The sequence below is a fragment of the Squalius cephalus genome (genome assembly GCF_949319135.1).
Source record: "Squalius cephalus genome assembly, chromosome: 13".
NCBI lineage: Eukaryota > Metazoa > Chordata > Actinopteri > Cypriniformes > Leuciscidae > Squalius > Squalius cephalus.
In genome coordinates, this window is record NC_137134.1 from 11,162,033 (window position 1) to 11,188,560 (window position 26,528).

At 37.8% G+C, this 26,528-nt stretch overlaps 2 protein-coding genes across 2 annotated transcripts in view; both read left to right on the forward strand.

Moving 5' to 3' along the window:
• Window positions 1–1,144: 1,144 nt before the first annotated feature.
• LOC307169347 (V-set domain containing T-cell activation inhibitor 1) lies at window positions 1,145–15,671 on the forward strand. Its single transcript, XM_079889945.1, has 4 exons — window positions 1,145–1,319; window positions 14,960–15,000; window positions 15,111–15,431; window positions 15,549–15,671. Exons 1-4 carry the CDS (start codon window positions 1,300–1,302, stop codon window positions 15,659–15,661), a joined length of 495 nt encoding a protein of 164 aa, XP_079746071.1. The 5' UTR covers window positions 1,145–1,299; the 3' UTR covers window positions 15,662–15,671.
• Window positions 15,672–18,808: 3,137 nt separating this feature from the next.
• Window positions 18,809–26,528, forward strand: part of LOC307169581 (uncharacterized protein) — a gene marked incomplete at its 3' end in the record, with an annotated part of 99,209 nt that continues 91,489 nt past the window's right edge. Inside the window, exons 1-4 of the mRNA XM_079890315.1 lie at window positions 18,809–18,861; window positions 18,946–19,278; window positions 19,439–19,576; window positions 19,840–19,919. Coding sequence (XP_079746441.1) covers window positions 18,837–18,861; window positions 18,946–19,278; window positions 19,439–19,576; window positions 19,840–19,919 — 576 coding nt within the window. The 5' untranslated portion in view covers window positions 18,809–18,836. The remainder of the gene's footprint in view (window positions 18,862–18,945; window positions 19,279–19,438; window positions 19,577–19,839; window positions 19,920–26,528) is intronic.

Below are 26,528 nucleotides of genomic sequence, written 5' to 3' on the forward strand. Positions count from 1 at the left end.
TTTGCTTTCCTACGCAAGACTTTTGCGTTCCCCCGAGAAACTTTGCGTTCCCACGCAAAACTTTTGCGTTCCATTGCAAAGTTATTTGCGTTCCCACGCAAAACCTGTTTTGAGCTCGGACAGACACTTCCTGTTTAATGTCCCGCTGGGAGTGTTTCAGAGCTCCGTACGTTCATAGTGTTTTGAACTTGGACTGTCTCAGATATAAAGATGCGGTCAGTGCTTAACTCAAGGAGTTCAGTGAAGTTGGCAATATTAGGCTATTCGAACTTCCCGGATCAATATTCTTGAACTAAATGTTGTTAAAACACAAACGACACCTATTTAAAATCACAGTAACCTAGAGCTACAACCCAATTCTCATCAAAACGAGCTTTTAAAATATTTTATTTTATATTTTAAATATTTCATATTTTAAAAGCGTTTTGATGAGAATTGGGTTGTAGCTCGTTGTCTAGGTTACTGTGATCTCGTTGTGTTTTAACAACGTTTAGCTCAAGAATATTGATCCGGGAAGTTCGAATAGCCTTTGTGAATATTGCCAACTTCACTGAACTTTTAAGCACTGACCGCATTTCTAGCCTATTTGTGTCCAAGTTCAAAGACTATGAAACGCTCCATTAACGTACGGAGCTCTGAAACACTGCCAGCGGGACATTAAACAGGAAGTGTCTGTCCGAGCTCAACAGGTTTTGCGAGGGAACGCAAAAAAAATTGAAAAAAGAAATTCTCCCATCCTAAAAATGTTTCCACCACCACGTCCCTTTAGGGGCTCCGTAAGAATGGGACACACATGATTAAATAAAACATTACAGATAATAGGGAAACATCATAATGGCTTATGTGAACATTGTCAAGATGAGGAATCAGTTGAAAATATATTAAGTCACTGGCAAAAGTACCTCACGGAAAGAGAAATATTAAAGGAAGAAATTAGGAAGAAAGGTACAATGAAAGTTAACATACTTAATGGTGATAATGAAAGTTTAATAAAATACTTGAGAAGAACTGGTTTAATTAACAGAATTTAAGGAACAATTTTTTACTTGGGAGGAAGTTGACGCAGGCCCACACTCCAGTACAGTAGGTGGCGGTAATGCACCGTCGGATGACGATCACCATTAAAACAAAAGAAGAAGAAGAACCGAAAGTGCATTCCATATGAGTCCATGCCATTGTGAAGTTATGCGAATTTAGAGTGGAGCGCTGCGCAGCCATAAAGAAATAAACATTTGGAAAACAGGAAGTGAAACGTGAAGACGCATAAACCGCTGATCATTATTGGCGATCGGCCGCTACATGGTAACCATGGCACTAAGGTATGTTTGTGCTTTGACAATCCCATGTCACACACGTGTTTATAACGCGGACAATTTTTGAGTAGGATTAGGTGTTCGAAGTTCGGCCTTAACGATTGGTGAGATTGCCGATGGCAGTCATGATCATGTCACAATTATTTATGGACTAGCGGTTTTTATAATACAGACTTTTAAAGCAGATTTACTAACGTTAACAGTAAAAAAAACAGCCGCATCTCATCTGTAAGGACAGGATAGGGCAAAGCTCCACCAAAATATTAACCTAAAACACAAACCTCTATATAAACTGAATCAACTAAATTGTAATGTGTTCAGAATAGTGATGTTAGTCAGATGACACTGAAGCTTCAAATCGCGTATCGAGTACTCAACGCAATTCTCATGAATTCACGCACATTTCGTGAAAAAAATAAACCTTTCTTTCCAGTCACGTGATTGATTGTCCACTACCAGATATTGTCTTATGATAGGAGAAGGGTGTGACCAGCCTGGGCTGCACTCCAGTCCAAAATTGGAATTTTTGCTAACTTCCCTCCGTCTCGTTCACTCGGATGTACGTCATTGCATACGTTGCACGAGTGCCCACTACTGGCGGAAACTGCGGTGGGCTGAACTGGAACGCCCTAAGCCCTTGATCACTTGGAATCAGCCAGAGCCATAGAGAGAAAGAGTTGCGACACTCTTTGATGTCGCCGCTATGGCTGTCACGTGGTTTATGTAAGCCCCAATAGTTCCAATACATACGCTGGCTGTCATGTTCTTCTATGGGACAGACAGCAGCGATTGCATTATTGAACGGTAAATATAAAATAAAACACACACCGAAGTACTTTTTCAGCTGTTATTGCATTATTGCATTTTGTTAATGTCAGTTTTGCATTTGGAGATAAGTTTTAGGCTATATTTTTGGAGGGAAAAGCTTATATTGTTCATGTTCGCATGGGTAGTAGCACTGGCTTTAGCGGCTCTAACTTAACTTTTCCATATCATTCATCTGATGATGGACGTCTCATGATATTTATTTTAGCACAACTGGGCTGTATTAGGCTATTGATTCCTGTGATTTTGCTTATAAATTTTGATTCAGCCATTAGCCTACCTTCGTGATCACGCAAAGAGGTCTGCCGTGGCGGTCCGTTCAGAGTTCACTTAAATATTTTTTATTAAACAATGACAGACAACAAAAATGTGTGCTCGTGTGAGTGTGTGTGAACAAGAAAAACAAAAACCAGGGGCAGGTGATCCATGAAACAGACAGGACTGGTGATCCCATAACAATCATAGAGGTCCAGCATTGTTCTCACAAGCCGCTTCACTCAAGACAATAAAACATAATGAAAAGTTAGTATATCCCCAAAAATTTAATTAAATAAAAGTTGCTATAAAGGTGGTAGCGATTCATTACCGAACTCTTACTGTCACAGCTGACGAAGTCGCACTAGCTAGCAGGCAGTGCTTGAAAATTGGTTGAAACAACCAACATAAAATATAAATAATTACGCTGTGCATGTACAAATGAAGACCAGTATAAGCATCGCAAAGGGCCTCTGATACAATATAGACAGTTGACAATTCAAAAGAGGTCGATATTTCAGCAACTTAACTCTGGAACAACTCGACGCGCAGCAATGTAAGTGAATGGTGTCCAACGCCCAAATGACAGTGTTTGGAACTATTCCGATCTTCAAATCCCGGAAGTAGGCGGTTAAAAGCGCCGCCATTTTTTACAACGGAGGTCTATGGGAGTGTCGCAACTCTTTCTCTCTATGGCTCTGGAATCAGCCATAGAGCTGGTAAGTCCCGCCCCTTCCGCTAACCCCACTGGACCTCTAGGTTGAAAAATCGTCAATGCAAGTGAATGGGAGAAAATAATTATTTTCTGGTCCCGTTTGAATTTTGCCATGAATGTGAACATATGTTGTCTGTGAATTTTTAATATAATGTTTCATGTAAAGAATGCTACAATTTAGCGGGTAGAAGTTTGATACGGTTAGACTTTGTGTGAGAGCACATTGTGGACTACAACTCTTCACTGCTTTCGACGCGTTTCTGAAGAAAGAACGGCCCATTTTGTTTGAATGGTGACATTTGGGTACAAAACACACAGACATCTTGATCTGTCTCCATAGATTATCGCAGCATTAGCACCGTGATTTGACAAGTGGAGGGAAATGTGTTATGGGGTGACGTCACATAGGCGACATGTAGTCTTTCTCGTTATGTCTTTTCCACAACTGCTAGCCGAAGAATCGTACAATATACTGTCAAACTCGTAACATGAAAAATTATATAAAAAATTCACAGACAACATATGTTCACATTCATGGCACAATTCAAACGGGATCAGAAAATAATTATTTTCTCCCATTCACTTGCATTGGCAATTTTTCAATCTAGAGGTCCACTTGGGGTTTTACGGATGGGCGGGACTTACCAGCTCTATAGAGCTGATTTATTATTTACATTTTTTCCCTTTAAATAATTTGTTTAATGCAGCATCCACATGTATATAGGTGTGTTTGGGTTGTTTTAAATAAAAAGAATAGGCTATATAATTAATATATCATAGAGTTGTTTGTTGTGGTGGTGATTAGATGAGTTTGTGGTGACGTCATAATCGTACTGCATTGCATTGTGGGACATATAGGTGCCTGAAGTGTACATATAAAGTACTCGCTCCCTCTGTCAAAATCGAGGGAACGAGGGTCTGTCCATATAAACTTCCCTTGTCCACTTCACAAAGTGGAGCGCACTTAAAAATGGCGGCAGGGATTCCCCCCAAGCGGCAACCTCCCCGTCTCTCTCTTGAAACCAACACGGAAGTGAGTTAAACTGCAATTCATTGACTGGCCGCTTGAGGCTGGCTGCACAAGTGAGTCAAATCTGTATCTCCCCCATGTTAAAATTACCAACTTTACAGCAGAAAAAAACATGTTTACAGCCTGGTTCTCTCTGTGGCTTTGGTCTATACAGCTAATTTTGCCCTTCATAACAACTGTGAGGGGGGTGAATTTTTTTTATAACTCATCCGTTTAGTTGATTAATATTTAAAGTTCTGCATAATTAAGGGTGTGTCCACTTTTGAGTGACAGGTGGATTCCCGCTGATGTCAATGCTATCCGTTTGTCTGCTGTTAGCCGCGTCACTACTCGCTTCACCTCAGCAAATGTTAGCTGCTGAATTTGCCATCTCTGCAGTGTTTGTGCTTTTTTCTGGATTATTTCATACAATTTAATACACCCATTACTTCGCCCACGGCTTTGGATTCCGTCGTTGTCGTCGAGTATCGTTCGAGAGAACAACCAGCGCTGTATTTCAGTTGTTTTCCTCTGTGAACATGCACTAATGGATGTCTGACAATTTCGTTGGTTTTTGGAGTTTTCAGATTTAAAAACGTCAATAAAGGCTTGTTCGTTCTGCTCTCACGGAACAGATTGATTATAATACGTTATGCTTATGTATCGTTACCGTCAGATGAAATCCTGCAGGTGTCGGCGCTTTCTCCGTCCATGCAATAAATGTACATCCTTGAATGAGCGTGGATTTCTAGCGCATTTACTTGAACTTCATAGTATATCTATGGTTTAACCCATTTGAGAGGCGGCCAAAATCAGAATTTAAAATGGACTGAATAAGCTCTCTACGAACTTGACGAGCGATGCCATGCTGACGGACCAGACTATAAAAAAAAGAGTGACTGACATGTAACTGTTATGCACATAAATCACTGTCACATACACTCTCTGAGTAATAGTTACTGCATAATACATTTTCAACTAGCAGAATAGTACAGAATCACGATACACAGTCTCACTTGTAGCCATGTCTTTTAATAATATTTCGAAGGGCAAAAACAGGAACTTTTAATTGGCTTTTCATCATCAACTGTCACTTTAGCGCGAGGCCCTGTGCAGTCGCAGACTTGGTACTTTCCATAGACAGTAAAAGAAAGGTACTTTCAGTAGCATATAGCATTACCTCCCAAGCCTGAGCTAACTCGATCACGTCGAGCGGTGAGCGTGGTTTCAGTTAGCCAGGCTCCTCAGCTCCACACACGCCCCGCCTCTTTGCCCATTTTCTGTTATCCGGGAGTGAGTGACGCAAGGTGACGCGAGGCCAAGATGGCGACGGCCGGCTCCGTCCACTTTAGGCTTCAAAAATGCTCTTCAGAAACCTACGTGTGACGTCACGGACACTACGTCCATATTTTTTTACAGTCTATGATTCCCCCGAGGGGAAGTGCTTAGGGAAGTTCGCAAGTGCGTGTCTAAAAGTGAACTGGAACGCAGCCCAGGAGATTCCCAAATGGGGTGCAAACTCCAAAATGGGATGGGACTCGGGAGCTCCAAAATAGAGCGTGGCTTCCTCTCATTGGCATATAGGCACATGACACGCATTTGCGAATTTGTTTTTGTTTGTTTTTTTTCACCAATCCACAGTTCAGTGCAAACTCCGCCCCACAGCTAATTTTACAGTGCTGATTTCCTACACAATGCTATTGACAGAGACAGAGTACATTTAGGCCACGCCCACGATGGGGGACAATCTAACTGTCTCCATTGACTTTGCATTGTTAGAAGCTGCCTCCTTGTAATTTCTGACTTATAACAAAAAACAAAACAATGTCTGAAAGCTGCTATGTGTACAGCAAATAAGCTAAAAAAAAAATCAGAAATACCTGGCAGCGATAGAAAGAACACTTTTTTTTTTTCATTAAACAACATACAATATAACACTATTTTGTTTTTAAAGTATTGATTTTCTCTTTATTCATTAAATCTACATGTCGTTCCCAAAAAAAGGATTGTCTAGCGTAAAACATGTTGAAGATTAGCGGACAGGCATTCGATTCATTAAAGTGGTCTCATTATGCTTTCCCACTTTTTCAACTTTATTTAGTGTAAATGTTGCTGTTTGAGCATAAAAAAGATCTGCAAGGTTACAAAGCTTAAAGTCCTCTCCAAAAGAAGATACATTATTTAACAGAATCCACTTTTTAAGAACTACAAAGAACGGCTCATTTGGACTACAACGCAATTTTTTTCCCCGGGCTTTATGAAGTCATAATGTTTCTCATTTAAAAAATCCCCACCCACAGAATATGCAAAAAAAGGCCTGGTTGTCAAAGAGACGCTGTTTTTTTCCACAACTCATTTGTTTGACCTTCCTAAGGCTGATGAACTGGTTAAAATTGATTTAACCTTAGTTTGCCTTAACATTATAATTAGGGCTGTGCGATATATCTGATGACATTGTTATGCGCATCTCGTCAGCAGTGTTGGGTGTAACGCGTTACAAAGTAATGCGTTACTGTAATAATATTACTTTTTTCAGTAACTGGTAGTGTAAGGCATTACTCGTCTGAAAATGGTAATATTATTACAGTTTTCCCGAGCTAGTTACTTGCGTTACATTTGCCAGTAGCACCTTTATCACACAGGCACACAACACAGAGAACAGAAGGGAAGGGGAGGAGGGCGTGAATGGAACAGTGATTGGTCTGGGTTTGGCACGAGGTATCATTTACCATCACCGATTGGTCGACACGCGGCAGTTAAGGCCAATCAGGGATGACTTCCCTAATGAATATTCATGAGTCTTCCTCTACCATCCTGGGAAAAAAAATATAGCGCCCCGGACGCGCGCGCGCAGCCCGTTCACTCTCACCGCCTTCAAACAACACGAGCGCTGTATTGCTCTCTCTCCCTCGCGCATATAGTAAAAGGTCGGAAGACCGGTTGTGTTTTATAGACAATTTTGCATATAAATGACTATTTATAGGGCTTGAATTACAACCTGAAACTGCGCATGCGCGGGTAAAACTGCTGTGGTGAAACTGCTGGGGTGAATCTGCGGCTCTGCAGACAGATATTATTGGGACAGATGGGGAAAAATGGAAGCGTCAACAACGGCAAGTACAAGTACAGTTGTTTGTAGTTATTTGTACTAGACAGTGCCAGTCTGTTGTTGGCGTAATAAAGACCCTAAAGAACACTCCTCCTTTGTATGTTCTCCCTCCGTCTGATGCATCTCAGGCAATTATAGAGTAATTAAGAAAAAAAATGTAACTTGTAATATAACTAGTAATATAACTAGTTACTTTCTCCAGGGAGTAATAAAGTAAAGTAAGGCATTACTATTTTTGAGAGTAATATGTAATATGTAATATATTACTTTTTTGAGTAACTAGCCCCAACACTGCTTGTCAGTAAAGCCAGTTCCCTGATTAGTAGTAAATCGCCATCTCCTGCTTTCAGATGGAGTGGCATTTACAACACAGTTAACTGACAAGCTGAGCCATATCGCATTAATTATCACGGACGTATCGCCTGCGATAATTAATGCGATAAAGATTGCAGGCTTGTCTTCTAGTGGCTTTGGACACCCCGCGTCCGAAAACGTAGGCAGTGATTTGTTGCCTTGCTGCAATGACTTTGCAGGCGGTGTTTGCGTACGAAGGTACCTCACAAAACTGAATTCAGACAGACTTCTGAAGCAGTATTACGGTTTAATGATCGACAGCAAAATAGAGCGAGCTTTGGTGAAAACTAATCGAATATCTAATGACTACAATAGTAATTTCTTACTAGTGGAAACCTTTTATCAAAAATGTACATTTACACACAAATTGCCGACCAGCCGTAACTTTCAGACGCCATCTTTATTTTTCTAGCTCAACTGTCACATAATGGAAAGCAAAGGATTGTGGGATATCAAAGGCAGTGAAGAATACATCTATGTTGCCTTCAAAAATCGATCAGATGAAGGGATCTCAGGAGACAGGGAGTGAAACTAACATTGGATTCAGACGTGCCTCACGATTTATCAGTTTTTATCAGCATTTATCAGCCGGCGCTGTGTGTTCAGCTCAACAAACAAAATAGCCCTCAAATCCTCTTAAACCTGTGTTCTCCAAATATTTAAATAAAGCTGCTCTGTTATTACGTCTCTATTCTGGGATTAATATGTATCTCAAACTAATCTCATCTTTCCTCTGAACCTTTTCTAATAACCTTTCTTTATCATCTTCATACTTTTCACAATACATGATAATCTCAACTACTGCATCCCATTTCGCCTGCTTATACTACGCCCTAAAAGTATGTAAAAGTATGTGTGTTCTGAAGAAAAAGTTCATTGTGAGTGTGTAGCAGAAGAGTAGGCAAGCTTTGGGACACACTATAACGTAGTGCTGGGCGGCATACCGGTTCATACCGAATACCGGTGTTTATTTTTGTTATGATTTTAATTTTTTACATACCGCAATATATCGCTTTAACAGCGCTCGGAATGTGGCACGACACAGTTTGAGAGGGGTCCCTTTTCACTGTTGCACTGCAGTGATCGACGGTACAGCTGTATGTGTTACTAAGCCTGACGGTGAAGATGTATGGGTTAAACTATAATTGATAGCTGTCAAATTATATTACAGTGTTTCCCATACATTGATTGGTTCACAATAGCAACACAGCCTTTTGGAAAATCTATTTGGGGTTGGCATTGACATTGTTGTAGAGATGCACCGATGACAATTTTCTTGGCCAATTTCCGATTTTTCATTGAGTTTGACCTGCCGATTTTAACCGATTCCGATTTCATTTTTTCTAACCACTTTACAGCACAAACAAATATTTATTTTCTATCTTTTCTTTGTTAAAACATTTTGCATAGAACATAGAAAAAATTTTGAACAGATAAACGCTATAAAATGGAACTATATAAATGACTCCTGGTGTGGGAAATTAAAATTAAACTAAAAGAAAACTTATACTGTACATTCTGACTAGTTTACTCATTTTTAAAAAATTTATAAAACACCATATAGTACTTTTACCCAAACTGAAAAATAAAAACAAGTTTAAAAGAAAACTTATACTGTACATTCTGACTAGTTTACTCATTTTTAAAAAATTTATAAAACACCATATAGTACTTTTACCCAAACTGAAAAATAAAAACAAGTTTAAAAGAAAACTTATACTGTACATTCTGACTAGTTTACTCATTTTTAAAAAATTTATAAAACACCATATAGTACTTTTACCCAAACTGAAAAATAAAAACAAGTTTAAATGGGTAAATATTCTATAAATATTATTTTCTGACATAGCCTACTCCAGTTCTTGTTAAAACACACTAGACAACATGCAAATTCTGTGCATTTTGGGCACTTTTTGTGTGAAATAATACTTATTTTGTCCATCAAAAGTGTGCTTTCACTTTAATTGAGCGTGAGCAGCAACAAAAATAGACTCGGCGCTGAAACCCGCGCTTCACTGCTGCTCACGCGACGCTCCTGCTCGCGGTGTGAATGCACTCATTGATTAACATGCATGCCGAAAAAAATACGCGCTGATCATGCGCCGCTCACGCTTGCGGTGTGAAACGGCCGTAATTCACAAGGTTTCCTATTGCGTTCCGTTTGCACGTGTGATGCTGATGTTGCACGATGTTAAAGGGTTAGTTCACCCAAAAATGAAAATTCTGTCAGTAATTACTCACCCTCATGTTGTTCCAACCCCGTAAGACATTCGTTCATCTTCGGAACACAAATTAAGATATTTTTGATTAAATCTGAGAGCTTGATCACTCCTCCGTAGGCTTCTAAGGGATTGAAACTTGCTGGCCCAGAAAATGTATTAAAGACATTAATATAGTCCAAGTGACTACAGTGGCTCAATCTTAAGTTTATAAAGCGACGAGAATACTTTTTGTGCGCAAAAAAACCCTAAAATAACGACTTTATTACACTATTTATTTCCTTCTCTCTGGGCCTCGAGTGAGTTCACGTAGTGTTTTAGCGCAGCACTTCTGTGTGTTTTGGGTGAACTAACCCTTTAATCGTGGCGCCCGGGTGCATTTGACCAGCATAAAATCGGCATATGTCAGACTAACCGGCCGGTCGCCGGTCATGGCCGATCACGTGAAAATCTGCCAATTCCGGTCACCAGCCGATCAATCGGTGCATCTCTAATAAACATGAGCACTGCACGGCACGTTTCAATGTCAAAAGGCGGCGCGGGTGTTTTTATATGAATGTGTCTGAAGTGAACTGACTGTTTTTAGAAAAGTTTAGATGTTATTGTAATTTAATCTTTCTTTATCTTTACTGATAAAGCAGTGTTTATGAGCGCTGCTCTGCTTTGTGTACAACCGTTGTGTACAGGGGAAAGCGCCCCCTGCTGGCACCTCTTTGTAAACACTGCAAACCTGTATTAATACTAGTGTGGATTTTTTCTACAATATTCACTCATGACAGTAAAGTAGGGCATTCTAAGCCAATCTACTGCAATATTTCCTCTCTCAATCAGTAGAAAATGTGGTTAACACCCAGTCATGCTTGAAAAAATAAATACTGTCATATACTGTGAAACCAGTATAATTTAGATACACCGTTTTTGTGCCCGTTGCTTTAAATGCAAATGAGCTGATGCTCCCGGCACAGAGGGCGGAGCTTCAAGAGCTCGTGTCTTTTTACCTCACACAGACATGCATTGTAAATTTCAAAAACGTTTAGCCTTTTATAGGGCTGCACGATTCTTGCTAAAATGTGAATCACGATTTTTCTCCATGGGAATTGAGATCACGATTCTCTTACACGATTCTCATTTTTTCAACCAAAATTGATTGCACTCAAGTACAAAAAACAAAACAAAAACAACAACAAAAAAACAAAGGACAAATAAAGTGCAGGAGTAACAAAAATTGTCTCTTTTCTTTATTTTAGACCCCTTAAAGTGAATAATTTTAAAGCTTTATGTTGTTGAACATAAGAGAACATTAACATATACAATAATAGCCTAAATAAAAATAACTAAATAGCACCTGTGCTTTTTGCTCCAATTGGCACAGAATGTACATAGTACTTACTAGGGGTGTAACGGTTCACAAAATTCACGGTTCGGTTCGATACGATACACTTGTGTCACGGTTCGGTACGGTTCGGTTCGGTACGTTTTCCATACAGCAAAAATAAATAAATGGCAGAGAAATTTCCTTGAATTTTTTTTTTATTATTATTATTTTATTTAATGAAACTAACACCATAAAGTATGATTTTTTTTTTTTTTTTTTTTTGCTTTTTTTACTGAACAATAATGGAGCTATACTTGACTCTTCTTATGACCATATAAAACAAAACAGCTCCTTGGACAAAATGAAATGTATTATTGTAGTAGTAGTAGGCTAGTTATAAACAAAGGTTTATTTTAGTTCAGATTAACATTTGAGGGCAGCAATTGTATTCATAATGTCCAAATAAAACCGACGTAATGTTACTTGAAAGCATTATAGCCCACTATTCCTGACAAACTTCCATACCTTGCAGTTAGTGTTACTACAGCAAATCAATTCCACGGTGAATGTTGCTGATCTGTGGACACCGGCCATTCATTCATGGCACGATGTTTCTTCCTGGTTTCCACGTCAGCGCTGTTTGATCCGTTAATAACAGAGAAATGTGCATGTTTCTCACTAGATCTCGCAGCGATGTTATTACTTCATTTGAAATTCAAATGCTTTCTTTACTGGTCAGGTCTCTTAGCGCTGTGTGGTGTTGCTTGATCAGGCTCGCGAGTCCCGCTTCACAGGTCAAAACTGATAATGGTCCAAACAAACACAATAAGAGTAGCTCAGTGTCGTTCCTTACATTGCATTTGCCAGTTGATATTGTGGTCGCGCCGCGCTTGCCACCCGCGACGCGCCTTCATTTAAAATAACGAAATTTTTGTCGGCAGAAAAAATAGTCCAACGTACGTAATTACGTTGTACGTAATGCGTACCGAAAACCGAACCGAAAGCCTCGTACCGAACGGTTCGATACGAATACGCGTATCGTTACACCCCTAGTACTTACATCTACTGTGTTTACGGGAATACTCGACTTGGCGTTTTGAAATATTTCTGTGTTTATTTGGCCGTTTAGACACGCAACCGGAGACAAGGACTGCTTGTCCGTGTTGCGCTCGGAGCGCGCGCACAGCATCCTGTCAGTATAATTCAGTTCTCTTTCGCAACTTATCGCGCTTTTAATATTTATTTTCGATATAAAGCACATTCTGCTCTTTTCTTTCTCTTTCATCCATGATTTGTTATTAATAACTTTAAACAGAATCATCAACTGAAATCTGCGCGGATTATCAAAAATACTACACATTTATAGGACATAAAATTGTCTCTGCACAAAAGTGTAAGTAAAAGGACAGCAAAGCACCCGTTTCAATAAAAGGATATATTAAAGTTTATATAGCTATACTTTTACATTTTCGCTGCTGTTCTAAAATGGTTTTCGCCATTACCTACCTTAAACAAGCTGCAGCTGCTTGAATCCAGTGCAGGAGCTGTAACTATTAGATTACCTCAGAAACGTAAGCGGTTAGTTGATTGCTGTGGTGACTCGTGACACTCGCGAACAGCACTGAACACGCACTTTTGCTTGTACAACTTGAATATTATTATTATCATACACTTTTCATTAACTTCGGTAGGCTGTACAACAAGGGAATTGTAATTGGCTGCTTTTTCTGCAGAGATCTGAATGCAGGGAAATACACGGAAGTGAATCGCCATCATTAAGAAATGAGATCGCATTTATGTTTGAATCGAGATCGTGATTTTTTTTCGATTAATCGTGCAGCCCTAGCCTTTTATGTTCAAACCGAAGTCTGAATGATGGAGAGACTCGAGAATAAGTGACAGCATGTAGACAACATTTCGGAATGGTTAGTTGATGAATTTAAGTAGCTTATGCGTAGTATCTTCTAGTCATTGATTAGCATATTCTTTCTTGATAATCTATAAATCGTGTTCCAGGGGGCGGGGTTTATGTAAATTATAGGGTTAGTGATGTCACTAACCCAGGAGGAATGTCGTGTAGTCCCTACCAGCCGTTTGTTGAAGTCCTTAAAAAGTAATTTCTTTAAAAGAAAATATCTCCCTTTGCTTAGAACTTTGAGCATTGTAACTTTGCAGATGTTGTTTATGCTCAAACAGCAACAGTACACACTAACTAAAGTTAGAAAAGTGAAATCATATTCAACCACCCCTTTAATTTCCTACTGTAATAGACAGAAATGCAGTAGCACGTTAATCACGGGTCTAACCGCCCATGTCAGACGCTTAGTTTTTGGTTCCCAGAAAAATATGCATTTTTAACCCTCTACTGCACACATTTTGATGGCACATGATAAACATGATTCCATATCATTTCTGGGCTCATTTGGGAACATTTTATTGATTTATTAATAAATAAAACCTGCCAAAAGGCTTCTCTACACCTCCTCACACACACACATATTTTGTATGTACAGTTCATGTAATTTTAAATAAGATTATTAAAGCAAACGAAAGATTTGTTTTTGGTTTCCCGGGAAATTTTGCTTTTACAGAAATGGAACACTATTTTTAGGTTTGCAGAATGTTCCCCTAACTTTCAGCTAAAGTTCTCCTAATCTTTTTACTCGTATATCACCCATCCTGTGTTTCAGTAATCGTCCAGCACTTCCCTTAACCTAAATAGAGAATGTGAAGATGTCATGCCTTGTTGCATGCTGGGACAGCAGCGCCCTCTTGTGAGGATCACTCGCTGACAGATACTGAGATTGATACCAATACCTAGTTATGTTTGCATAAATTGTTGAAATCTTGAGGGCAATAGAATAATATGGAGAAGGGATATGAAAAAGAGAAGGGACCGTACCCAGGTAAAACAAAATATCAATGCCAACTATAGCCTAGAAATCTAGATGCACCCTAGCAGCAGCAAATTTTATTTTGCAGCCAGTGTCGTCTAGCAACTCTCCGTTGGCTTACGAGCTGAAAAAAACCAAACTCTAGTCAGGCCAGTCACATCGTGCATAATTACGGCAGAGTTGTGACGGTTCCGCGTGATGATGAAACACTGGAAGAACTAGTTATTCAACCCGAACCTCCATCGCAAGGACTATTTTGAGAAGAATGTTTCTCAGTGATGCGCTACTCAGTTTGAGAGGTACATTATGAGATGTTGCAACTGTAATTCTTCACCATCAGCATTAAAAAGTGTATGTCCATCAACAAACCAATGTATATATTTCTAATTTATTGCAGTGCTCATATTGGAGCTGTATCATTAACTGTATCAATAGCAGAGCACTAACGTAAATGACTGATGTTACATTAACGTTTGTAAAACAAATCTTGCTCCATCCTTTATCTTTACTCACAGTAGTGAGAACGACAGATGATCTGCATTAATAGACACAGTATCAGGTAATAGTGGCCCACAAACTGATTAGCAGAAGTATTTCAGTAAGACCGTAATAACACGAGTTAGCTGGACACTTACAGAATTTAAAAGGCAAAACTACATATTTTAAACACCAGGTAGAAAATATATACATCAATAATTATTCATACTTACAGGTTGTGATTCTGAGGAGCAAGCAGGTCCAAATAAACTGGGTACTGACCCATCTTTCCAGAGCTAGCGTTTTGCAAATCCTACGTTGAAGTCCAAGATTTGAGAAGCAGTCGTCAGTAAAATGATGTTTAATGGCTGGTGAAAAACCATAATGGGGCATTTTAATGGATATGCACAAGAATCATAGATGGTGCAGCCTTTGTTTATCAAATATTAACTTTGCTTTCTCTCATTTGTGCAGATGCTGCTTCGTTGTATTACTTCTACATCTGACAGGCAAAGGTTAGTATTCACAGACCTCAGTTAAGATATTTGGTATCTATTGATGTATTTTATGTTTGGTACGGTTTTTTTGTTGTTTGCTTCCTAACATAAATTACTCTTTTCCCCAGTGTTTCTGCAGGACTCCTCAAACAAATTTGAGCGTGTTGTTGGAGACTCCGTCACTTTGCCGTGCTTGTATGAGAATAAACAAAGTGATGTACTTTGGCGACACAATGTCAGCAGGAAAGTGTTAAATATTATAGATGGCCAACTTTCACTAGAAGACCAGGACACAATATTCCAGGATCGAACGGAAAGTTTGTCTTCAGGTTATGTAAACGGAAACTATTCAATTACGCTGAAAAATGTGGAGTTAATTCATGCAGGAAATTACACTTGTTTTATTCAAGAATTAGACGAGGAAAAGGAGCTACAACTCTTTGTCAAAGGTACATGGAATCCATGTTTGGTAATTTAAAGAGTTTTAAATTTCCATTTTATCTCTATTAAACTCTAATGAATTTTACAGAACTGCTTCTCTCTACATTATTCTGTTTTTCTTACAGAAAAGCCTGCAGAACCAGCTCAGAGACAAGGAAACTCGTCCATGGAAACACAATCACAGAAGATTATGACTTTCCTAACTGCTCTATTGGGTCTTACTCTGCACTTTATCTGAGTCTTGCTTTTATTATATTTATTATATATTATTATATTACATTATTTTTTACTTGTGTTTGGACCAGTGGTTCACAATGTAGACACTCTGGACTCTTTTGACATAATGAAACATGATTCTATGTTCTGAAAAAATGTTCCAATGTTTGTGTACATTAATATAGATGACTATTCTCTGTAAAAACATAAGATATTTTTACTAAACTTGCCTTGACATACTGACATGAAACGTCAAATCCCCACTATGAGAGTGTCATATCAACTTCTGCATATCATATCACGTTATATCAATTTTTATTAACATTTTTGCTGTTAGTGCTTGGCCCCTTAACTGCTACTTGCAACTATATTTTATATTATGTTTACCATTGCATTGTTTAGTTTGCTTGTTTTGTTTCTGTGTGCTCTATTAGTGCTCTTACATGTACAATTAGTTTTTTACATGTACAACCCCAAATCAGAAAAAGTTGGTACACTGTACAAATTGTGAATAAAAACAGAATGCAATGATGTGGAAGTTTCAAATTTCAATATTTTATTCAAAATACAACATAGATGACATATCAAATGTTTAAACTGAGAAAATGTATCATTTTAAGGGGAAAATAAGTTGATTTTAAATTTCATGGCATCAACACATCTTAAAAAAGTTGGGACAAGGCCATGTTTACCACTGTGTGGCATCCCCTCTTCTTTTTATAACAGTCTGCAAACGTCTGGGGACTCCGGATACAAGTTGCTCAAGTTTAGGAATAGGAATGTTGTCCCATTCTTGTCTAATACAGGCTTCTAGTTGCTCAACTGTCTTAGGTCTTCTTTGTTGCATCTTCCTCTTTATGATGCACCAAATGTTTTCTATGGGTGAAAGATCTGGACTGCAGGCTGGCCATTTCAGTACCCGGATCCTCCTTCTACGCAGCCATGATATTGTAATTGATGCAGTATATGGTCTGGCATTGTCATGTTGGAAAATGCAAGGTCTTCCCTGAAAGAGACGACGTCTGGATGGGAGCATATGTTGTTCTAGAACTTGGATATACCTTTCAGCATTGATGGTGCATTTCCAGATGTGTAAGCTGCCCATGCCACACGCACTCATGCAACCCCATACCATCAGAGATGCAGGCTTCTGAACTGAGCGCTGATAACAACTTGGGTTGTCCTTGTCCTCTTTAGTTTGGATGACATGGTGTCCCAGTTTTACAAAAAGAACTTCAAATTTTGATTCGTCTGACCACAGAACAGTTTTCCACTTTGCCACAGTCCATTTTAAATGAGCCTTGGCCCAGAGAAAACGCCTGCACTTCTGGATCCTGTTTAGATATGGCTTCTTTTTTGACCTATAGAGTTTTAGCTGGCAACGGCGAATGGCACGGTGGATTGTGTTCACCAACAATGTTTTCTGGAAGTATTCCTGAGCCCATGTTGTGATTTCTATTACAGTAGCATTCCTGTATGTGATGCAGTGCCGTCTAAGGGCCCGAAGATCACGGGCATCCAGTATGGTTTTCCGGCCTTGACCCTTACACACAGAGATTGATCCAGATTCTCTGAATCTTTGGATGATATTATGCACTGTAGATGATGATGATAACTTCAAACTCTTTGCGATTTTTCTCTGAGAAACTCCTTTCTGATATTGCTCCACTATTTTTCGCCGCAGCATTGGGGGAATTGCTGATCCTCTGCCCATCTTGACTTCTGAGAGACACTGCCACTCTGAGAGGCTCTTTTTATACCCAATCATGTTGCCAATTGACCTAATAAGTTGCAAATTGGTCCTCCAGCTGTTCCTTATATGTACATTTAACTTTTCCGGCCTCTTATTGCTACCTGTCCCAACTTTTTTGGAATGTGTAGCTCTCATGAAATCCAAAATGAGACAATATTTGGCATGACATTTCAAAATGTCTCACTTTCAACATTTGATATGTTATCTATATTCTATTGTGAAAAAAATATAAGTTTATGAGATTTGTCAATTATTCCATTCCTTTTTTACTCACAATTTGTACAGTGTCCCAACTTTTTCTGATTTGGGGTTGTACAATACATTTTACAATATAGGGATTTAAGCAATTTGTCACTGAGATAAAATAAGATACATCCACTTGCTGTTCTCATGCTATCTGACACATTTTCCTGAATGCGATTGTTATTGTTAAATATAACTACACTAAAAGCAGTTTTTTTATTTGTGATTTACTTTACTTTTACTGTGATATTGTAATTATCTAATTGTTAGCATTTTTTTTTTCAAATATATATATATATATATATATATATATATATATATATAGTATTATAACTTACTGCATAAGTGTGCGCACTCCTTAGCTCATTGTTTCTGCCTTAAATTATTACTTTGTTTAAATTAATAGATTTTTCGCTAACTGATTTCATTTCTGAAATGCATAACTTAGACAGTTTTCTCTGATAACAGATCACTCTAAATTGTAATGTCGACTCATGCATTTTCTGTAAAGCTGCTTTGAAAACGATATGTATTGTGTAAAGCGCTATACAAATAAATGTGAATTGAATTGAATTGAATTGAATTGTTTATCAGCTTGGCACACATTGACTCTTCTTTGAAAAAACTTTACAGTTCTGTTAAATTGCAAGGGCGTCTTATTGTATGTAAGTTAGTAGTAACTGTAATTGTAAGGGTTAGGATTAGGGTTTCTCTATTGCATTTACACATTTAGGACATTTAATACTTAAATAGCACCTGCTGGTGGAATCCTCAAACTGCAAATGCACAGATGTTTCAAGCCCAGAGTTGAATTTATTGTCAGTGATACTGTGATTTTGGCTAAATTGTATACTTAAGTGCAGATTTAAACCACTCCATCTTTCCATTCCAATGTGAGTGGTGGTGGTGTTTAACAAGCCTGTTAGCCATTTTTTTTGTATTTTTTTTTGTTTTTTTTTTGCTTTTCTGTTTTATATTTGTACAAAGGGGACTTTGATATAATCCAGCCTGCTTCATATGGTGTCGAAATTAATTGGAAAAAGGAATAAATAAATAAGTGCTGTGCAATCATGAGTTCAGCTCTGACTTCCTCTCTGGTCTGTGTGGTCGAGGTTTCATCTAAAGCTGTTGATGTTTCCGCACACAGTACGGGATGTTTGAATGATCACATATAGCAGATATTATTCATCTGGATCAGACAATGAAGATCATACAGCTGCAGATCTGTGAGTTTCTCACATCAACATTTGATTGAGTCAGTTTTCTTTTGATTTTATATCTTAATAAATGTGTTTTTCTTTCTGTCATAGATCTGTTCATGTTGTATCAAGCCACAGAGAGTCTAACAAACACACCAGTAACTTTAGGATCTGATGTGATTATAACCTGTGATCTTGATATAAAGGAGATTTACTGGTACAAACTGAAATTACCGGATCCTCCAGTGTTGATCTTACGCACTTTTGATAGAACATATCAAGGATGTAAATATGAAAACAGCAGCTTTAAACACAAATACTCAGTGAAAACTAACAGTCGTCTGTTCATCAAAAATATCACCATTGATGAATTAGGAGTTTATTATTGTGTGAAAACTAGTGAACCACTAAAATTCAACAACGGCACCAAAATCTACATCAGCGGTGAGTTATTTTATCAATTCATATGTATTTGTAAACCACATGATGGATTCCATATTGAATATACTGTACACATTTATGAAGAACTGGTATTTTTGCAGTTTCATTGTTCTGATAAAGACTGAAACTGAAATTAAAAGATTGAACTACAAACCTTTTACAGACTTTGTCCAAAAGAATATTACAGACTCCGTCCACAGGAATCAGACAGATGACGCTCCACAACACCAGATACCATGGAGAAATATGACCATCATCGTATCTGTCCTGCTGAATGTGCTTCTGACCATTGCAATAATAGGTTTGTACTTGTTTCACTACAGTAAAAGTCTCATTGAATCTCTGTTCATTAATTTCCTATTATCACTGTAAAACTGCTTTGAAACAATCTGTATTATTAAAAGTGCTATATAAATGAAGGTGATTGAACGAACTACAAGTAGACAAAATCTAGATCTACACAAATGTAACAATATCCTATCTTATATCAGTCTTCATTTAGTTTTTAATTTAGTTTGTTTAAACTGTCAAAAGGTGATGTTTATTCACTGTTGTTTTCTTCAGGTGTGGTGAAGAACTGCCTTCATGCAACTAGAAGATCTAAAAATAGTTCAGAGAAACCTCCAAGTACCACTTCAGCTCAGGTAAGAATAATTGTGTAATGAATATTAGCTTAATTTTTAAAAATTAGCTTAATTAGCATACTATTTTCACATAGTGTTGTAGATCCATTATTTGAATGAATATGTGATATTAAACAACTACAGTACAGTATAACGACCACTAAAATGCATATTTGACTGTTGTACATTGCACTAGTTTTATGTCTCACATACCCGCACTTCTAATTTGTCAGATCTCTATTTCATGTCCATTTATAGATTTAATTGATTATTGCAAAGTAAACCCGTTCAGACACATCTACTTCATGTCAGAGGTTTTATTTCATTATAATGATCGCCTGGCTGTACATTATTCCTTACATAAATGGCCATTCATTGCTAATATCTTAATCTTTCAGTTTGCTGAAATTGAATTATCCATGCCTCCCGGTGGAAGCAGGTCTTGCCAGGATCAGGCCATCTACTCTCTTCTACAGCCAATAAAAACATAATGATGTATGATATTTAATGATTTATGATATTCATAATTTGTAAATAAAAATATAAAGTTTAACGTTTCTGTACTTCTATTTGTGGGATTTCATAGATTTAAACATTTTAGTTGCGTTATCTGATTCATATCAAATGCACAGTAATGAACATTGAGATTAGATTTGAAACAAAGTTGAACAAAATCTGTTGTCATTTACTCATTATTGTATGAATGCAGATAGGTAGTAATGATCAGTTCTGAGATTATTTGACACACAATGTTTAAAGTTATGAAAAGTAGAATTAAAATACTTACTGGTTGAACATAAAGTGCTGAAAGTAGTGGGCACTGGGGCTATTTTTCACAAGAGGAAATTGGGGAGTTTCGGGAGTTTCCTTTCCACGACTGGTGGTTTTAACCACGAGGTTGATCTGCACAAACAAGAGTATTTTGCATGCATGTTTTTGTGTGTTACCTTGTTTGCTGCTTAATGAATTGTTTTATGTCTAAACATGCAGTGTGGTCGATGCTGTATAGAGTGGTAGATATATACTCTTCTTGTCTGGTATTAAATGTTGTTGTTTTGAATGGAGATCTTGCTTTTACAACGCTGACTTGTTCAGACTAGCAGTGAAGTTGCATGTAAACCACAGTCTAACGGCGTTTCTTGGGCCTGAAAGCAGCTTCTTAGCCCAGTTTCATGAAACTTGCAACAAATAATGCTTAATCTCACCACAGATCAGATGGCACGTCTGAATATAAAATTCCTGCCTTGCATTGTTTTTCTCAAATGTTCTGCTACATTTATGTTTCATAAAGATTTGACATGCAGGTAATCACAGCTTTTTCTTTTTTTCTTTCTTTGTCTTGCGTAATAATAGTTTATAATATGTTTTAACCTATTAAAACACCCACTTCTGCTCATCTCTTCTTTGTGGTTGATTGCAAACGAACTTTTCCGCTGTTTGGTCACTTGATAGACACAGCTCTAGTCACGAGTCATGACTATGAGTTTATTTATATTTTGTTTATATATTAGTCATAGACAAGGGGTAGATGCCAGCCAAATCTAATTTTATGCATATGAGAAAGAGACTGTGAGAGATAGGCATAAAATCTTTATAATGCATGCGCTGTAAAGTTCCAAGATCACATGCTGTTTTTAAAACTCAAAACTTTCAACTGTTTTATGGAATTGTTTTTTTTTTTACTTTTGTCCACTGAATAGTCCATTTTTTGTCTTTGCGAACAGTGTTGACGTGTTTTGTGGGCAGGGCCTACCTGGTGGCCGAAAGTGACAGTTTGAAGACACGGAATAAAAGATTTAAAAAAATAATAAAAACGTAATTTTGAGTTGCTCACAATTCCGACTTTTTTTCCCTCTCAAGTCTCTTTAATAGTAGGTTGGTAGATTTTTTTCAATTACGAGCCAGCCAGATTTTTACCACCACAATTGGCATGGTACAATTTTGGACCCTACTTCATACATTATATCCAGTAAGAAAAAAAAAAAAAAAAAAAAAAAATATATATATATATATATACAGTGAGGAAAATAAGTATTTGAACACCCTGCTATTTTGCAAGTTCTCCCACTTGGAAATCATGGAGGGGTCTGAAATTGCCATCGTAGGTGCATGTCCACTGTGAGAGACATAATCTAAAAAAAAAAAAATCCAGAAATCACAATGTATGATTTTTTAATTATTTATTTGTATGATACAGCTGCAAATAAGTATTTGAACACCTGAGAAAATCCATGTTAATATTTGGTACAGTAGCCTTTGTTTGCAATTACAGAGGTCAAACGTTTCCTGTAGTTTTTCACCAGGTTTGCACACACTGCAGGAGGGATTTTGGCCCTCTCCTCCACACAGATCTTCTCTAGATCAGTCAGGTTTCTGGGCTGTCGCTGAGAAACACGGAGTTTGAGCTCCCTCCAAAGATTCTCTATTGGGTTTAGGTCTGGAGACTGGCTAGGCCACGCCAGAACCTTGATATGCTTCTTACAGAGCCACTCCTTGGTTATCCTGGCTGTGTGCTTCGGGTCATTGTCATGTTGGAAGACCCAGCCTCGACCCATCTTCAATGCTCTAACTGAGGGAAGGAGGTTGTTCCCCAAAATCTCGCAATACATGGCCCCGGTCATCCTCTCCTTAATACAGTGCAGTCGCCCTGTCCCATGTGCAGAAAAACACCCCCAAAGCATGATGCTACCACCCCCATGCTTCACAGTAGGGATGGTGTTCTTGGGATGGTACTCATCATTCTTCTTCTTCCAAACACGTTTAGTGGAATTATGACCAAAAAGTTCTATTTTGGTCTCATCTGACCACATGACTTTCTCCCATGACTCCTCTGGATCATCCAAATGGTCATTGGCAAACTTAAGACGGGCCTTGACATGTGCTGGTTTAAGCAGGGGAACCTTCCGTGCCATGCATGATTTCAAACCACGACGTCTTAGTGTATTACCAACAGTAACCTTGGAAACGGTGGTCCCAGCTCTTTTCAGGTCATTGACCAGCTCCTCCCGTGTAGTATATATATATATATATATATTTTTTTTTTTTTTTTTAAAGTAAGATTTGTGCATGAGTTTTTAAGGGATCATGCGTCTTGTAGATAGTCTGGAAATCCAGACCTAAATCTAAAAGATTAATGGTCTGGCATCGACTAATGAAAATCGGCCAGCTCGAGGGGCGGCACAAAGCATGCATTTGAAAATCTCACTGCACGCAATTGGATAACACTACGACCAATCACAACAATAAACTAGATTATACTCTTACCGTATCCGGTCGGCAAAACAGCGAATACGTCCTTCTTGCAAAGGAACGATTTGAGCGCCGTTTTCTGTTCCTCTTTTAGATAAAAAGCCAAGTCTAACTCGTTCATTGTAGCGGCCAAAGCCGTTTCAAACAACTGGTGTTCATCCATAGCCATCTTGCAATGTTTACTAATAACGTTGACGTCACATCGCTGTCGTCATCTGTTTAGTTCGCCTCTGGCCCGCCTATATCAGATAACCCGACGTGATTGGTGCAGCTCGGCTACAAGGGCATATTTAATGAGCGTCTCGACACCAGAGTAACTCGCTGAGCCAATTCAACTTGTGCTCTCGCCAGAACTCTGGATTACCAGGGTATCTTGTAGACACAATCCAGCACAAATAATAGATTTCTTTTTATTATTCCTTCTGTGCAGAGTTATAAATGGAAGGTCTTAATGAAATTCACATGGGCCCAAAGGTACAAAAGCCCACACTGGGTCATCATGGGCTTAATGTGGGCAATCCGCTAATGACGGCTGCTCACAGAGAGCCCGCGGTGAGCCCAAAGCTGTGGGCCTGTTTAGGTTTGGTGTGGCTGGCCCTAGCCCACTGTGCCCGCAAAAAGCCAGCATGTTTGCAGGGATCTATTCTGTTGTATGTGTCCTACTTTAAAAAACTCCTCAAACCGAACAAAGATTTCAGGAGTCAAGACCCCGATACACTTAAAGTGAAATCGAAGAACGAACTGGTGTGATGTCATTTAGAACAACATCAGGCCGAAACAAAGTTGGTTTTGGGAGTTCGAAACAGCTTGCCAAAGCTGGTAAACACATTTGTACTCCCATTGGTCCGTGGCGATTACATAATAAGTAGGTGTGCGCGGAGACTCCGCCTTCTTTCATGACAGAATCTTTTCTTGTTCAGTTGTCCTGTTCAGGCGGTTGAGGTCAGACGTCCGTGAGTGATAACATGAACACACTGGAGAGCTGCTTTATAGAAGAAAATGTAGCTGACACTGTTTTTCATGTTTAATACGGTAAAGCTGCTTGATTTTAAGCAATCTATTGTATAAACTGCTACTGTATAAACATGACGTGACTTTATTGAAGTGCCGCAGAGCTTGTGCAAATATAACCACGTTGCTTTTCTTATGCATTATTAAAATCTTTGCTGTTTTCTCAATTTTGTTGTGTTTATTTTGATATTGAAAGGAAAGCATGCAGCACATTTACATATTCATCTAAACACCGCTCTCAGCAGTGTTGGCGGCGTCAGATGTTCAATAACAGTATATCGCTGCTCACGTATTTCGAACTTTGTTTTACCCCTAAAAGAAGAACAAAATAGGACTTCGCCGTGAGTCAGAAACAAGAAACAAGAAACTGGTTATCATAGCCTGTTAGCCCCTGTTGGTGGGTGATGTAACTAGACCATTTGACTCCAAAGAGGAAAAAAAAAACATGAACAAAACTAAAAAAAGTTAAAGAAATACAATCCGTGCTAATTTTAATCCATGCTCATTTGCTTTGAGGATAAACATGTTTTGTGTCGATCACAGTGTTTAGTGCAGCAAATTACTGACTGCTAAAAATGTCATTAGCATTTATTTATATAATGGCTGTATAGGCCACAGTTGAAGAAAATATCAAATTAGTGTTATATTTTCATTTATTTTGGTTTGGTCATTTACAGATCATTCAAACAAAACATTCGAAACATAAAATACAATAGATGACCAGGTGCAGGCAGAAGCTAAAGCTTATTGTGCCTGCCCTTAACTTTAGAATCATAAATGCAGCACATTAATGACAACATCTGTTCATAAAATTAACACATTAGTGGACCATTGTCCACACCAGAAGCAAGCCTATTTAATTAATTTTCATTTTGTTGAATATTTTTCCATTATTATTCTCTTGTAAATATTTTTAAACTGAAAAAGAGATGTGGCTTGTTTTAACTCATTACAGCAACTATTCCATAATTTAACTCCTTTATTTGATAAACAGTGTTCTCTTAATGTAGAGTGTACTTGTGGTTGATTAAATATACATAGTCCTCTGAGATTATAATTACTTTCTCGCTGGGTAAACAATATTTGCAAGCATTTAGGAATTTTATTATGTTTAACTTGGTAAATAAACTTTGCCGTGTACAAATCGACTAAGTCATAAAACTTCACAATTTTTGATTGAAGAAACAGTGAATTACTTGATGAATTGTAAGATGCATAATTAATTAATCTGATAACCTTCTTTTGTAATAGGAAAATTGTATTGGTTCTAGTTTTATATGTATTTCCCCATATTTCGATACCATACGTTAGGTATGGTGTGACAAGTGAACTATAAAGTAAATGTAATGCATTTTTGTTCAAAATATATTGCAACTTATACAAAATTGCAATCATTTTTGATACTTTCTTTTGAACGTTTAAAATATGCGGTTTCCATGTCATTTTACAATCAATAATTACTCCAAGAAATTTTATATGATTTACTCTTTCTATTTCATTTACGTTAATAGTGATCCTGATCTCATTATTTATCTCTTTATTACTAAATACCATAAATTTCGTTTTATTTAAATTTAGTGACAATTTATTCAAATCAAACCAATTCTTTAGTTTATATAATTCTCTCTCTACCACCAACACAAGCTCTATAGGATATTGAGTCATATTGCTTTCTGTTACAAGTACGAAGTATGAATTCGATTTTTTCAAAAAGTGAAAAGATTAGGCTATATATATTGTGAACAGAATTAAACACTAGACTTGTGGTCAGAGCAAGTCTGACTTTAACTTCCTCTTGATGTGTGACCGTTTTAAAGCTATGAGGTATAGTTTCATGTGAAAGTAACAAGACTAGGTCCTGCTGAAGTGTTTTAAGACCCTGAAGATCATGTGCTTTGGAAATGAATACTGATTTGGGGTAAAATGTGACTATAAACTGTGATCTTGATGTAAAGAAGGTTAACTTGGTTATTACTAAAACTACCAGATTCTCCGGTTCTGACATTACGCACTTTCTCATCTACAACTCCTCATTACTACAATAATAGATTTCGACACAAATATTCAGTGCAAAGAAAGCAACGCCTGTTCATATATAATGTTACTGTTGATGATTTGCGACTTTACTGTGTGACCACAGACGTTCCTCCAAAATACAGCAATGGCGGCAGACTGCACATCTTTGGTGAGTTCAGTGATCATGTTATTACACAACATCCTTTTTATATACTTATAAAAAATGTATGTAAAACCCTTCAATGGTTGTGCAGCACTGAATATAGAGTATTATGCATCATAGAACCGACTCCAGAGATCCAAAATCAGAATTGAACACAATAGACGGCTCTTACCCTATAGTTGGTCTGTTGA